Source organism: Phyllostomus hastatus, unplaced genomic scaffold, assembly GCF_019186645.2.
Source record: "Phyllostomus hastatus isolate PE091 unplaced genomic scaffold, TTU_PhHast_1.1 phas_contig_86, whole genome shotgun sequence".
Lineage (NCBI taxonomy): Eukaryota > Metazoa > Chordata > Mammalia > Chiroptera > Phyllostomidae > Phyllostomus > Phyllostomus hastatus.
In genome coordinates this window covers 20233598-20249678 of record NW_025333977.1, presented here as the reverse complement: position 1 = coordinate 20249678, position 16081 = coordinate 20233598, and the positions used below count along the sequence as shown (strand labels likewise).

The 16081-nt window shown below is 35.6% G+C and overlaps 1 protein-coding gene across 1 annotated transcript in view; it reads right to left on the bottom strand.

Annotated features, from left to right (window-relative positions):
* Positions 1–16081, bottom strand: part of LOC123826961 (EGF-like and EMI domain-containing protein 1) — a 441941-nt gene that overhangs the window by 20833 nt on the left and 405027 nt on the right. The window contains exons 7-8 of the mRNA XM_045851170.1: positions 2681–2800; positions 1098–1220 (exon numbers count right to left, since the gene is read on the bottom strand). Of these exons, the coding sequence (XP_045707126.1) occupies positions 1098–1220; positions 2681–2800 (243 nt within the window). The remainder of the gene's footprint in view (positions 1–1097; positions 1221–2680; positions 2801–16081) is intronic.

Below are 16081 nucleotides of genomic sequence, written 5' to 3'. Positions count from 1 at the left end.
TTACGGATTTAAAATAACACCAGTCAACATGGTTGCATTTTAAACCTAGAAAACTCACCTGCTAAGGTATAGCTATGAAGTGGAGAAGGAAGGGAAGAAGTCACTGAGAAAAAGGTAAAGTCTGAAGATGAGGAAGGAAAATGAATTATCGATATACCATGATCACATAAGAGGCAAAGATAAAGAAACCATCCAAAGAAATAGGAAAAAATATTCTGCCATTTGAAAAAGGAAGGAAGAAGTAGAGGGTGGGTGCAGATGGGGAATACTGAGGTGGAGAACGTGGAACAGGAAGGAATCTGTAGCAGATGGTTTTAAGCTTCAATAAGTAGGAAGTGTGTTCATCTACAGATGACCAGCAGACCAGCGGGGAAGACATGAGAGAAGGAAATAGCTGCAATAGCTATCAGCAGCAGCTAATAACTCAGCATATTAACCTTGTGATATGTTCATAATAAGGGATATATTACATTGTATAACAGCCTAGGGGAGGAAGAAGTTAAGGTTAGATGGCATGCATCACAGGAGCAGAGGGATGAGTCTGTGAAAGAGAATGAGAAGTTGGAAGGTGATGTTTAAAGAGGAGAATCGAAAGGAATGAAAATGGGGGTGGAGGAGAAGAAAAGAGCAGACATGAAACGTACTCTTTAGAGCGAACAGTGGGTCCATCATTTTGCTATAATCTGGAGCTCTTCTTGTACTGCTGCTTCCTTCTGTCCTGCTAGCTCTTTTTCCTTGAGTTTTACATTGACTAGTGTTTGCTAAACGTTGCATGGCAGAGGTGATGAAGGAAGGCAGAGTCTCTGCAAGGACAGCCATGGCTCCAAGAAAGCCCCAAGTCAGAAGACCTGAGACTGAGTCCTCACTGGCTACACTGGGGATCATTATGCCGAGCACTTGCTATCGACTCTGGGCCCATTTCTTTAAATTAAAAGGAAGGGGTTGAACTTCTAAGCTCTCAGCCCTACCCCACCCTTGTGGAAAACAGTCTCAGGAGCTTGGCTTTGACAAAATATTCAGTGTCGTTCTTTTATTACTCTTGTTTAATACTTGCCAAATGCCACACATTTCCAAGGCTGCGATTTGCTGCCACTTACTGTAACACTGTGTCCTGTCAGCTCCCAGCTGGAAGCCAGGGTGGCAGGCGCAGGTGAAAGATCCCACTGTGTTAACACAGCGATGGCTGCAGTGAGCCCGCCCTCCAGCACACTCGTTCACGTCTGCAGAGACAGAGACACAGTGGCTGCCTTTGGAGGCTGAATTTGTGTATAAACTATAAAAATGAACTTAAGTATTCCTTCCCCGGCAAACCTCAAAATGAAGTGCATCAGAAAAATACCACATATCCTGGACCTATGATTGTCACCGGGCCATGCTATTTAAACTGTCATGCTCTCTCTTTCTCCTGACACCAGTAGCCATGTGTAGTCAGTGTCACTTCATTTTCTGGCCCCGGTAGTCCACGCTCCTTCCCTCTAAATGGATAGGTCTCACCATCATTTTCCTACCAGAACTTCCTCCTCGTGCTGCCCTGCATGTCATCCTCACCAGGGAACTTCAGAGAAATACTCACTCTTGTACACCCTTGTAACATATTTGTAAAACCCTAGGCAGTAATTGGGGGATAGACTCTTCAGGAAGAATGGTATTAAGTAAAACTTTGAAAGAGATTATATATGGATAAATACAGGTATATGCATATACTTATATATGTGCATATTTGCCAGTTCCCCGCACATCTAACTAGGGCCTGGTCTGTGGCAGGTGCTGAGCTAGGCATGTGCTTTGTGAACAGAGGACCAAAGCAGAAACAATTTCTGTCAGAAAAGTGGGTTCACACAGTCCACAGAAAATTTTACCATGGTTTTGACTTAAAGGAAAATAAAAACTAACAACACCAGTTTTTATGTTAATTGTTTTTCATTTTCTCAGTGTTTTTCAGTCCCATAAGTCAGGAATATTTTGGTATTTTCATAATCAATCCAAATATACTATTTCTCACATCATGATAAAATGAAAGATTCTGTGATTCCTCAGAAGTTATTAAAACAATGACTGTCTCACAAGAATGACTTCATTTATCAATTCTGGACATGAAGTAATTTATCACTTATCTTTCAATTGAAGTATGTCTGTTTTGTTATTTCTAGGAAACAGAAATATGCAGTCTTGTATTTCTAGAGGCCCTCCCTCCCTCTTCCTTCCTTCCCTGCCCTTTTCTTTCTTCCTTTTGTCCTTCCTTCCTTCCTTCCTTCCAATTATCCCTATTACTAATAACACTCATTAGTGCTATTTGCTTTTCAAAGGTTACCTGTACCTTTTGTAGCTTATAATAAAACAAAACAAATAAACAAACAAACAAAAAACCCTCCCTGTGTGGTTATGTAAGGCTTTGAAAACTCAATTCTGGAATTCACTTCAGAATGAGAAACAGAAAACAAAAAGCATTAATTCTGAAACTATACCAGCCCCGGCCCCCCTTTTTTTTGTAATTAAAACTTTCACTGAGTTTTTATAGTGTCATAGAGTAACTTTCAGAATGATCAAATAACAGTATAAATGTTCCATTTTAAGCATAAAAACAAAAACACCTTTCTCCTAGCTGTCCTGACTATTCAAACTGAATTACCACCAAATTTCGTACAATTACACAATTAAGCTATCAGACTCAAGTTCCTACCTCCGCAGGCCTTTTTGTCTTCAGACAGCTGGTAGCCTGGGTGACAGGCACACTTGGCCACTCCGTTCTCACTCTGACAGATGTGGGCACATCCATTTCCACCTGTGCAGGGGTCCATCTCTAAAAGCAATTAAGCAGTGATAGTTTGCAATTAATTAACTTTGGAAAGATATACAGAGTGGAAGGCTGGAGGAAGGTAAGAAAGGAACTGGGGCTCTGGGTTTCTCACATAAAGACATTGAGGACTCTTGAAAATTCTTTCCCACTTTCAGATGGAATTAATTCATCAAAACATATCCCATTGTGTAACTTGAACTCCAAAGTCTGAACAAATCTAAACGTGGATCAAGGCCAAAGAAGAAGTAGCTTGATTTCACTTTTCCCAAAAGTATATTCGCTGCCCAAAGTTAGTCAGCAGAAACTCTGCCATACACCTTTGTTTTTTTCCCTCTTTCCCTCACCATCTTTTCTACAACATTGAACAGCAGAGTCATCCTCAGGCCACTGTTTTTTACCTCCTCCAGATCTCCTCTGCCTCACTGTGTTAGTACAGGACCAGCTGGAGAGACATGGGAGAGTCTTAGCTACAGCTGCTCTGGAAAGGAAATGAAGTTCAGCTGGCCTTCTTCTCCCTCTCACTTGCTTGTGTCTTAGTATTGGTTACAGTCTCTGGAAGTCCAGAGTAATGTGAAGCCACATGTCCCGTCAGGAGTATCTCCACACAGAGCTTGCTGAATTCATGAGTTAAGTGACTCTGGTCAGACTCTATGAAGCCAGCCTTGTCTACATTCTACACTGCCGGGGTACGAATGCAGAATTTCTACTCCTATCTTACCCCGTACTTTAAAAAAAATGCACAGAACACAAAGAGCAAGACAATATATAAAGCTATCTTGTCCCCACATTCTCCCACTTTTAACCCAACTGCCACCATGCATAAATGCTTTTATGCTTTCATCAGTTTCATATTAACCTTTCCAGCCTATGAAAATATGTTATCTATCTATCTATCTATCTATCTAATCATTTATCTCAGATGCAATAGGTGCTGTTTCACCCCTTACTTTTATGGTAGGGAGAGACTGAGTTGAATTTGTAGACTAGTTTGGGGAAGTATTACCATTTGAAAAATATGAAGTTGTTTGATCCTTGAGCATGAAATGTCTTTCCATTTATTTCAGGTCTTTAATTTCAATAATGTTTTACAGTTTTCAGTACCTAATTTTTGCTTTGTTTTATTAAATTTGTTCATATGTGGTTTTTAATAGTTTTTTGATATTATTATAAATAGAATTGTTTCTTAATTTTATTTTCAGATTGTTCCTTGCTGGTATATAGAAATCCACTTGATTTTTATGTGTTGATCTTATTTCCTGAAACTTTGTTGAGTTTTTCTTAATCATTCTAACATTTTTTTGTGAGTGGATTCTCTAAGATTTTCTACATACAAGCTTATGTCATCTCCAAATAGAAATAATTTAATTTCTCCGTTCTATTTTTGGTGATTTTTATGTTATTTTCTTGCTTGTTTTGCTCAGGCTAGAACTTCCAGTACAGCATTGAAGTGGCATGGACAGATGTCCTCGTCTTTGCTCCTTGTCTTTGTTCAACTAATCGGACTGAGTAAGTTCTCTTCTATTTCTAGTTTGTTGAGTTACTTTCCTCATGGAAGGGTTTTGATTTTGTCAAACATTTTTTTTTGCATCTATTGAGATGATAACATGGATTTGTCCTTTATTATGTTGATACAATATATTACATTCATTGATTTTCAGATGTTGAACCAACCTTGTTTTCCTGAGATACATCCTATTTGATCACAGTGTGTATTCCCTACTATACATTGTTGGATGTGGTTTCCTACTTTTGTGTTGAGGACTTTTATATTTTATTCATATTCATATTCATATCGGTCTATAGGTTTCTAGCTTGCAAAATCCTTGTCTGTTTTTGGTATCAGGGTGATAATGACTTCAAGGAATGAGTTAGGAAGTGTCCTCTCTCTTAACTTTGAGAGAATTTGTGAAAAATTTACATTAATTCTTCTTAAACTACTGTATTTTGCCATGTGTAATGTTCTACTGTGTATAGTGCACACCCACGTTTTTGGCCCAAACTTTCAGGAAAAAAAATCTTTCATTTTAATTTTTTAACTCATTTATTTATTTATATTTAGAAACAAAACCAATGATCATATTCCAGGGTATTATTTTGCATATGGATATCTGTATTGTTTTCTAGAGTTACACTTTTAATGCAGAAGCATAAATAAAAGAATTAAAAACATTTATGTAGATACAGAATTAGTACTATCCATGTATAATGCACATCTTCATTTTTCCCTCAAAAATTTGGGCAAAAATTGCACATTATACATAGCAAAATATGGTATTTGGTATAATTCATCATTGAAATCATCTGATCCTGAGGTTTCCTTAGTGGGAAATTTTAAAATTACTAATTTTCTTTGCTTATTATATGTCCAACCAGATTTTATATTTCTCTAGAGGTCTCTTTCAGTAGTTCTCATCATTCAAAAATGTATTTAAAATATATATGTGTAGATTAAAGCAAACATAGTAAAATTATATTATTGTATTTGTTATATATGACAATAGCATGGAACAATGAAATATTAAGAAATTAAAGTATATTGTTATAATATTCTAACATTATAAATAAGTATCATTTTGCAGGAAAACTGTGATAAGTTAATGATACATATTGTAAATCCCAGAATAACATTTATTTATTTATTTATTTATTTATTTATTTATTCATTCATTCATTCATTTCCACCCCACCCCCCACCATAGTCACCATACCGTTGTCCCTGCCCATGTATCTTCTTTCTTTTTTTGCTCAATCTCTCCATCACCCAACCCTGGGTCTCCAAACTGTCATCTGCTTTCTATCTATGAGCCTGTGTGTATTTTGTTAGTTTAGTTTGTTCATTGTATGAGTGAAATCACATGATACTTGTCTTTCTCGGACTGGCTTATTTCCACTCAGCATAATATTCTCTAGATTCATTCATGCTGTCACAATCTCAGAAACAGAATCAAACATAAAAATAATGAATTAATTAATGAAAGAGAAGGCACAAAAGAAGAAAAAGAAACAAAGTATAGATTAGATAAATAGAAAATAAACATTCTCTAGATTTAAACCCTATAGAAAAATACATTAACTATAAATGTAAACTACTCATAATAAAAGGTAGGGGGTTTTAGACTTGAAAAAAAGCAAGACTAAATATAGGCTATCTACAGTAAACTCACTTTATGCAAAAAGAATAAAATATATTTTAAAATATACCATTTTTTTTAAAGAATGAAAAGGATATACTATAATAGCCACAAGCCAAAATATCTGAAGGGATTATGTTAATTTGACACAAAATAGATTTTAGGCAAAGTTGATTAGTATGAACAGGGGCATTTCATATTAATATAGGAATAAATTTCTCAAGAAAACACAGTGGCATTCTAAGTGTGTATGTACTAAATAACAGAGCTTCAAAATACATGAAGCATAAATTGATATAACCCAGCAAAGTAGACAAGCCCATACAAATAGTTGTATATTTCAATATCTACTACCAATAATTCATAAGACAATCAACAAGATAGACTTATACAACTATAATGGCAATAATGACTCAAACAACTATCAAATGACTTAAATTAAGTGACATTTATAATGACTTCAGTCAGTAATTGCAGAATATACATTTTTCAAAAACATTTTACAAGATAGACCATATTGTGAGCTAAAACCCAAGTCTCAGTGAATGTGAAGTGATTATAGACATAAAGAGTATATTTTCTGATCAAAATGGAAGTAACTCAGAATACAAAATGGCATTTAGAATTTACTCAAATATTTAGAAATTTAACAATGCAATTCTGATATCCATGACTAAAGGAATAAATCCCAAGGGAATTAGAAAGTGTTTTAAATTGAATGAAAACATTATTAATATGCATAGGGAAAAACTAAAGCAGTATTTAGAGAAATGTATAATTCAAGTGCTTATGTCAGAAAAGTGGTAGGGTATAAAGTTTAGAAACTAAAAACAAAGACCAGTTCAACTCAAAACAAATAAAGAGAAAAATAATAAAGATAAGATTGTAATCAGTGAAACAAATAAAACAATAGAGACAATCAATGTGAGAGGTTAGTTTTTGATAAGACCAATGGAATTGACCAACTTTTAGCTAACCCGAGTGAGACTAAAAGCAGGGCACACATTAATAAGGATATACTATGAATAATTTTTACAAGTATATTTGATAGTTTATATGAAATAGACAAACACCTTACAAGGCACAATATATTACAATGTATTAAGCAGACTCAAGAAATAATGCAAAGCCTAATTAGCCTTATATTAATTTTTAAAATGAGTTAATAAATAAAAATTTGTCCTCAAATAAAGTGCTAGGGCAAGATAGCTTTACTGGTGAATTATCTCAAACATTCAAGTAAGGAATTGTACCAATTGTACACAAACTCTTGCAGAAAACAGAAAGGAGAGAATGCTTCCAATTCACTTTACTGAGCAAACATTACTCTGTACCAAAACTAGAAGAAACATTACAAAAAAGAAACCATAGAAAAATAACACTAATTAACCTAGATGTAGAAATCCCATATAACCTCTTGACTGACAATGCCAAGTTTTGACAAGAATAGAGCCCAAGGAACTCACATACATTGGGTGGAAACATAAAGTTAAATAATTCTGGAAGACAACTGGGCAGTATTTTATAAGGTTAAATATGCATTTACCATATGAGCCAACCATTCTACTCTTAGGTATTTACTTAGTAATAAAATATTATTCAGTAATAAATAGGAATGTGCTACTAATACAAGCAAAAACATGAATTTCACAAACCTTTTGTTGAGTGAAAGAATACAGACATAAATGATTACATACTAAATTATTCTTTTTATATGACACCTTACAGAACACAAAAATAATATACAGTGACAGAAAACAGATCACTGATTGTTACAATTGAGGTTAAAGTAATTGTCCTGGAAAGAAAATAAGAGAAACATTTAGGGTGATACAAATATTCACATCTTTATTGTTGTAATAGTTGTATGGTTCATTCATTTAAGTGTGTAATAGTAACATTGTTGCATCTTATTGAATGTAAATTATACCTTTAAAATGTTGAGTTAAAAGTGAGGACTATTTTTGTTTAATAGTTGTGGTTTATATTAAATATAGATTGACATAACTACTCCATTCTTTCTGTGTTCCAATGAATTTTTAGCCCCATTCAGAACAAATACCATACTTTATTGCTGAATAAATGAATATTGATGTATTAAAGAAGAGTGTGAATAATTGATACCTTTTTCACTTTCTCTTATAGAAAAGCAGTGGTTACAGTCTCACTTATTTCCCACTTTCCCTGCCCAGATGGTCATTGTTCTGACGAGCTGATTGACTGAGATCCTTTTTTTCCCAAGACGCACTTGCATCCCCCAGGAAATCTTTACCAGTGACTTCAGCGATGGCTGTCCTTACTGAGAGCAGCCTGGTTTTCCTCAAATAGCATCCCCTACAACTGTAGTTTTAGGAGATGCTAGTAGAAGTTATATACTAAAAATTTCTGATATCAAGTAAGCTTGTTAAATAAGGCAAAGTTGTTCTCCACTAAATTTCTCAGAGACTTTAATGTATTATAATGCATTATGGTCATCCAAAAGATGATATGGTTCTTAGATTTGCCACACTTATTTGACCATGATTCTCTGTTTATTGCAAGCCAACTTAGTAAGTTACTGTTTTGTAGAACAAATATGGGAAATGATGAATGATGCCATACATTTAATTCTTATGTTATATAAACTTTAAGAGATCAACAACAGGACACATTCTATATCTTTGAATAGATTACAATTCCTTGAAGGCAGGAATCTGACTCATATACCTTGATATCTGTCTATACAAAAGAATCTATATAGAAGCACCTTCTATACATCCTCATCTGTCTATATAGAAAAATCTGTATACAAGGTGCTTTATGAACTGTTGCTTGATGAGAAAAGGGAGTAGCTATCAGAAATTTTGGTTTTAGGTGTCCGTCTTTCAGCCATTAGTTACCAGGAATGAAAATAGATGCCTGCTAATAGTCTCTAGCTGCATAGCAGCGAATGAAACCATGTCCCTGCCCTCACAGAACCATTATTCTGATGGGTGAGTAAACAGGCTGTGAGCAAACCAATAGGAAAACATCAGAGTATCAAGAGGGGAGAGGGCCGTGAAGGAAATAAACAAGATGATGTGAGACAGTCGCTGAGGAGGAGAGGCTGGCTTGAAAAGAGAATTTAGAGTATAAGTCTTGAGACACTGAGCTCAAAAAGACATAGCATACTCAAAGAGCAATAGGGACCCTCTTTGGCTGCACGTGTAAGACATTGCAGCACTTGCTTCAAGATTTTGGAATTTGTTTTAAGTTCAATAGTAACTCACTGAGCATTTCAAGTGGATAAGTGGTAGGGTCAAAAGTAAGATTTCCAGGTCTACTGAGTTTTGGTTCAACAGTCTTTTCTCTTTATTAAAGGTTATAAAAATACATGTATTTTATTAAGAAAATGCTTCATTTCAAAACAGTCACCCTAAAGCCATGTAGGATAAAATCTTTAACTAACTTTGTAAACTTAAATCCTTCAATACCTAGAATGCTTATACACACTTAAGACATTTCAAATTCAAAGGAAATTGCTGTTTCTTTTTCACTTCCTATGTAACTTGGTGAACATAAATAAGGTAATTTGGATGGATGAGCTGGCATGGATTTCACTAAACATGTTAGTTTAACAGCAGTTTAAAATAATACATTGCAATTTATCTTGAACAGCTCAAACTCTGTCTGGAAATCATTTTAAGGACTTGATTATTAGTCATGATTTTAAAAAATGTTTAAGTAAAAAATTATGTATTCTCAATAAGACTTCAAACCTTATTTGGGTTTTTAGAAATATGATTTAAAAATTCAAAACTTGGCTATAATTATATGTATCTCAAAAGGGTCTTGCCATATAATTCTACTATTCAAAGGGTGTATAGCATATATAGCCAAAGAGATAGTCTTGAGTTATTTGTAAAATTAAATGTCACCTTGCAAGCTCTGTGGACCAATTTATACCTCTCAATTTTTAAAGAAAATGCACTTTTAGAATCTGTCCAAGTGTACACTAAAACAGCTAAGTTATTTTGTTATAATCAGTAACACAAATTTCAAACTGAAGCCCAGAAATTTTCTCCCTCAAAGATGCTTTATTACACTTCCTTGGGTTTTCCAGTAACCAGTAACTTTGGCCATCAAAGGCAGGATTAAAGATTTCATGGTGAGAACTCACTTTCTCAAAAACATATGTCAGTAACCTCCATGCACACCCCATAGGCCCCAGAGCATCTGTTAAAGGTCCTTACTAGTCAGAGTCCCCGATTTCATCTCTCTTCAGGTTCTAACTTTTTGACTTTCAAACATGTTTCAAAGCCAATGATTCTGCTCCTAAGGTTGAGATATCCATATTTAACAAAGCACCCATGTGGCTAAACAATGCACATCTTCATATATGATGATACAATGACATTTTACCAGGAAACATGTTATGGCCCAAGAAATACGTTCCAAAGAAAAATTGTTTGAATACACGGTAATAAAAATATCCACTCTAAAATTCCAGTAGCTCTTTAAATTATTGACATTTAAAATACAATGGGCTATTTGTGCAGTAATCATATAATGTGGAGTATGTCTGGGATGTTGGCACTTTTCTTCTCTGACTCAGTTCCTACTCTTCCTTAATAACTTAGGTGTTATCATTGCCTTTGAAAAGCCCTCCATCCTATTAGGCTGCCTTATGTGCCATTCCCTTGGGTTCCCCTAATATACTATACACACCTTTAACTACTGTGCTGCTACCATTACACACCGTCTCTCTCACCAGCCCAGGAGCATCTTGAGGGCAGAGACCTTTAATTTTTGTATCAAAGTACTCCTCATTTCCAATCCCAGTGTCTGGCATGTATTAGGAATCTGAAAATGTCCCTTGCATGAAGGAAATGAATGGTAACACAATTAAGTGACAGGATGCTGAGGAAGTTAAGTAAATTTTCTATCTGGTGAAATACCAAATGGCTATTACAAGCCTGCAATAAATAAATTCTCTAAGTGAAAATGAGATTTAAACAATCGTTTGTTACATGCTTTTTAAAAAGAGACAGCAAACCCCTCAAACCTTTATATTTTCCTTTTAAGTTTTGCTCATTACTAACATTATGCATTTCATACATTCACTATATCTGTTCAAGTCCCTCAGCGAGTCAAGTTTTACTTCTAGTACAGCATTACGGATCCCTTTCATCTAGTCCTAGATAAAATGCAAGAAATCTGTTTAGTTCATGGAGAGAAGAGTGGCTGCCTTTGGAGCTTCTACATGCTTAATGAACTGTACGTTCCCTTTACAGACTAAGCCAAACCGACTAGAGTTAGGGTCATTATGAGGCTTATAAGGGTGCTCAGACATGAGATGTTCTCGAAGAATCTAACTGGGACTCATAATTGACAGGATCTTGGTTTATGGGGCAGTAAGAGGGTATTCATCAAAGTGCACTATAAGACTGAGTATTGACTGCAAGGAGAAACCAACCACGTCTTCCTGGGCTGCTACAGTTTAGTCTAGCTGTCAGTTTGGCAGTTCCTGGGTTGCAAGCTGTGGACACTATTGCTTAACATTCATGTCTGGTTCACATCCCAGCAGTGGCAGTTCAACATCTACAATCCTGTTTCCTAACTGCAGCCCAGCCCAGCTGGAGAGCTGATTTCCAACACAATGGCAGTTAGCTCTGACAAGGGGTCTGCTGGTCAAATGCCACATTCTCCAAGGTACTTGGAGGCAGCTTTGAGAAGCACTAATAAATGCAATGAGAAAACCAATGGGCAGGAGCTAAACATTTTCTTGAAAGTTAAATATATAATTTAAAAATTCTATTCTTCAGAATTGCTATAGTAATTACTGTCTGGAATATTCATGTTGACATTTAATATGTGAAACTTTCAAAATGGCATAGAGAAAAGATAGAAGAGACATCAGCGTGGAGCCTGGCTCTGCCAAAGCCACTAGGTCTGTGACCTTGGGACACTCACTTTACTTCTTGGAGCCTTAAGACCTTTATCTGTAAAAGAAGCATAATGCCAACTATGGCATTGTTGTGAATATTAACTGAAACAATATATGCAAAGAAACTAATACTGCACTGGAATATTATAGGTACTCAACACATGTTAGACATTTTAGTGTAAGTGTATAAAGAGAGAAATTGAAATGATCAAAATAATAATAATAAGCTAGCATTGGAAAGAGAGATCTTTGAATTAAAGCTATTTGAAGTAAAACAACTGTGAGTGGTATGAAAATCCAGAGTATTCAGGCTTGTAGGTAGCTAAACCTGACTGGAGTTGGGGAAATAAAGAATTCTTATGGAGGGAGTTAAAAGACTCAGGACAAATACTAAAGTCAGCCAAGATTTACTAAATTCTTACCATGTGTAAGATACAGGGAGAAAGAGATAAATAAAGTATTCCCATTGCCCTCAAGGAGTTCCCACTCTGTGGGGAGATGAACAAGTATGTACATACGGAAAAAAAAACATGTAAAAGGAGATGATCAAGTATTAGAAAAAGAACTGGAACCAGAAAAGTATAAGTTGTCAAAATCTGAAGGAAGCAATTTTCAAGAGGAAAGTCAAGAGCAAACTGGGTCAATTGCTGCAGTGTAGGGAGTCAACAGCAGGGGCTGGCATTTGAGTGCTTTCCTTACGCTAAGTGGAGTTTCAGGCACTTCTCATGCATTTGTTCAATACATCACTCAAGCGACAGAAGGACAAGTATTTATTGCATGGTAGCAGGGAGCAATAAGATGAATTTGGAAGAGAGAATAGCTCTGAGCTACACTTGGAAATATGTAACAAATAATAATGCCTATTATTATTATAGATAATTCTTAAAATTATGGATAATATGTATATGTTATAGGCACTGCTGTAAAGGCTTTACATATATTCATTCATTTAATCTTTGCAACAATTCAATAAGGTAGGTATAATTTAAATCTCCATTTTATAGATAAAGGCAGAAAACATACTCAAGTTCTCAAAGCTAAAAAGTAACAGAATTGGGGTGTGCGGAAGAAGACGGCTTCAATCTCAGGTGGCTGAATTCAGAAACTGTTTCCTAACTCTTACGCTGTATTGAAGGAAGAGACCCAGGGCTCTCTCTTCCGTGATGGCTTCAGAGATGGGCTGCTAACAAAAACATTTTATAAAGGCTGTCATATCCAGCTGATGAGGGCTTCAGAAGGTCATTGATGAGGAGAGAGAGTTAAAGTTGGATGACGATGATGAATAATGGGGACAGAAAAGCTAAACAGGAAATGGAGCTTTCCTTCCCGGCAGATGAGAAAATGGCATGGAGGAAACACATGAGCATGTGTGGGAACTGATTCCTAAATCTCAGCAAGCAAGCAAGGAGAGCCTGCAAGGTGAGGCCTTTGGAGGGTTGACCTGGACGGGTGTTTGTGGTGTGAGCATAGAATTTGGTGTCATTGATTAGTCTGAGTTCCACCGCTGACTCTTTCAAGAAACAGCTTTATAACCCTGCAGCAGAGATGTACTCTTTCTGCTCTTTCTGGCCATTTACTGTGAATTCGACAACTTACTAAGCTCTTCATATGCATTATTTTATTTAATCTTCATTTACAACCTTACGACGTATGTATGGCTCTTATGCCCAAACTGGAGATGAGGAAATACCAATGATTTAGATAACTGCTCATTACCACAGAATGAGGGAGCTGGGACTCCACCCTGATCTATCTGACCCCATAGTCGTGTATACAGTTAAGTTGTACAACTTCTCTAATAACCTGATGTAACCAATGAGAAAAAAGTAGTTTTGAGAATGTTGAACCCAGCCCATAATTATGGTGCATAAATAAAGGAAGGAAGGAGGTTGGAAACAATGGCAGCAGTGGTAACTGGGGATCAGTTATTTGAAATCCAGTATGTGCTCAGCACTGAGTCCAAGGACCCAGTGGGAGTGCTGGTTAGGGAACCTGTTCCCCGTGTTGTGAGCAATTTTTTAGCAATAGTGCTTACTGAGTGGGTGGCTGAGGTCAGGAATGTACAGAAGTAATTTGGGGGGCATTCTGTGACATCAGGTGATTCCAAAAGGGAGAAAAGCAATGAAAATAAATCATCATTAATTACATCTTCCAAGATATGGAAATTATTTCATGAGAACTTTCCTTTTAATGGTGTTGGAGGGATGCTGGAATTCTGGTTTATGACTTGGGATATGAGACTTTTCAAGGAAATTGAATTTCAAGATACACATTTGCTTGACCTTTTATTTTAATATTTGGTTTGGAAAATGTTAAAGTACAAAAAGTTTAAATTATTTCTGAAGTGTTTCTGCAGATTAATATCTGCCATCAATTATTTCCATGTATAAAGGCATTTTAAGACATACTGATATTGAATGAGGCACAGTTGGACATTCTATTAAAGTAATGGTAGGTGTGATGCCTTGATGTATTTGCAAAAGGTACAATAGGTCCATGAAGACCATTTGACCTTAATTTTTCAACATGTCATCTTTTCAGCTTCAGATGATCTCTGTAATTATCAAAGGATTCTGACAGACATTTCTTTAGGTCAAATATCACAAAAATAGGAAACACAGGACATTTTCCTGATCTGGACTAGCCAAGGCCTTACTGAGAGAGCCCATATATATGCAGTGCACCAGCATCTAAACGATTTTGTTGAATTTGAAATCATATGAATGACCATTTAGATTTCTAAATTACTTCATAATCTAAGGTCAGAACAGGATTATTAGTTTGTTTCCCACAGGATACACAGTGGTGATGTGATTTTCTAGAAATCAAGAAAGGATTTGAATTTAGTGTTGTATTGCTTCTGGTTTTCAGTCTATCTCTGTTATGTCAGGCTGTCTGAAGATTTAAGTTTGCATAAAAATTAAATGTCATAAATTGTGCAATAACCCTCGGATCCTAACAATTTTAAACACTAAAATTTGTTTTAAAGAAATTATCATGAATGGGAGGCAAAGACTTACCTATTAGAATATTTATTGTAATTTTCTTCAACATAAAATGTGCAAATCTAAGTGTCCACCATCAGAAGATTGAAATAGTACAATTATAAAAAGAATGGTATGGTATGCATTATAGAGTCAGATTAAAAAATCTTGGATTCCAGAGTTTTAGTATCTGGGTTCAAATCCTGGTTCTGCCACTTCCATGCTATGAAATCTTGGGCCAGTTAGCTAAGTTCCACTGTGTTTCATCTCCTCTTTTGTGAGGTAGGGATGATAACAGTGCCTACTGCATACGATTGCCATGAATTTAAATGAGATAATGCATATAAATTTACTTTTCAGTGATAACTGACACAAAGCTAATTCTAAATAAATATTACAGTGCAGTCATTAAAAAATATAGTACAGCCCTGATTGGTGTGGCTCAGTTGGCCTGATTGGTTGGGCATTGTCCTGCAAAGCAAAGGGTCACTGGGTTTGATTCCAGGTCAGGACATATACCTGGGTTGTGGGTTCAGTGCTGAGCAGGGGTCAGGGTGCCTACAAGAGGCAACTACTCTTCTTTTTACTTTTTTAAAAAAAATATTTTATTTATTTATTTTTAGAGAGAGGGGAAGAAGAGAGAGAAACATAAATGTGTGGTTGCCTCTCACGTATCCCCCACTGGGGACCTGGCTGCAACTCAGGCATGTGCCCTGACTGGGAATCAAACCAGTGACTGTTTGATTCACAGGCCCGAGCTCAGTCTACTGAGCTACACCAGCCAGGGTAAAAGGCAACTACTCTTGCGAGAGGCAACTAATCGATGTTTCTGTCTCACATCAATGTTTCTCTGCCTCCCTTTCTCTCTCTCTTCCCCTCTCTTTAAAAAGTAAAAAAAAAAAATTGTACTTACTTGAACAATAAAAAAAGAGAAAAAAAAATAAAAAATATAATAGAAAGTTAGATTATGATATTAAATAATTGTAAAATGTTTTAATAAAACAAATTACTAAATATAAGATACAGTATAGTCCTATTGCATAGTGGAATGTTCATGTATGCAAGTAAAATACTTGGTATACACAAATTTGAAAAATGTTACTTCCATATGGTGTTATGAGTGGTTTCTATTATTTCTCTTTTGTAATATTTTATTATTTGCTTGTTCCAAGTTTCCTTCAGTGAACAAGCATTGCTTTTATAATAGAAAGTGTAAGGCCATAAAAATAAAATAAATGGCACATATACATTGACCCATGACAAA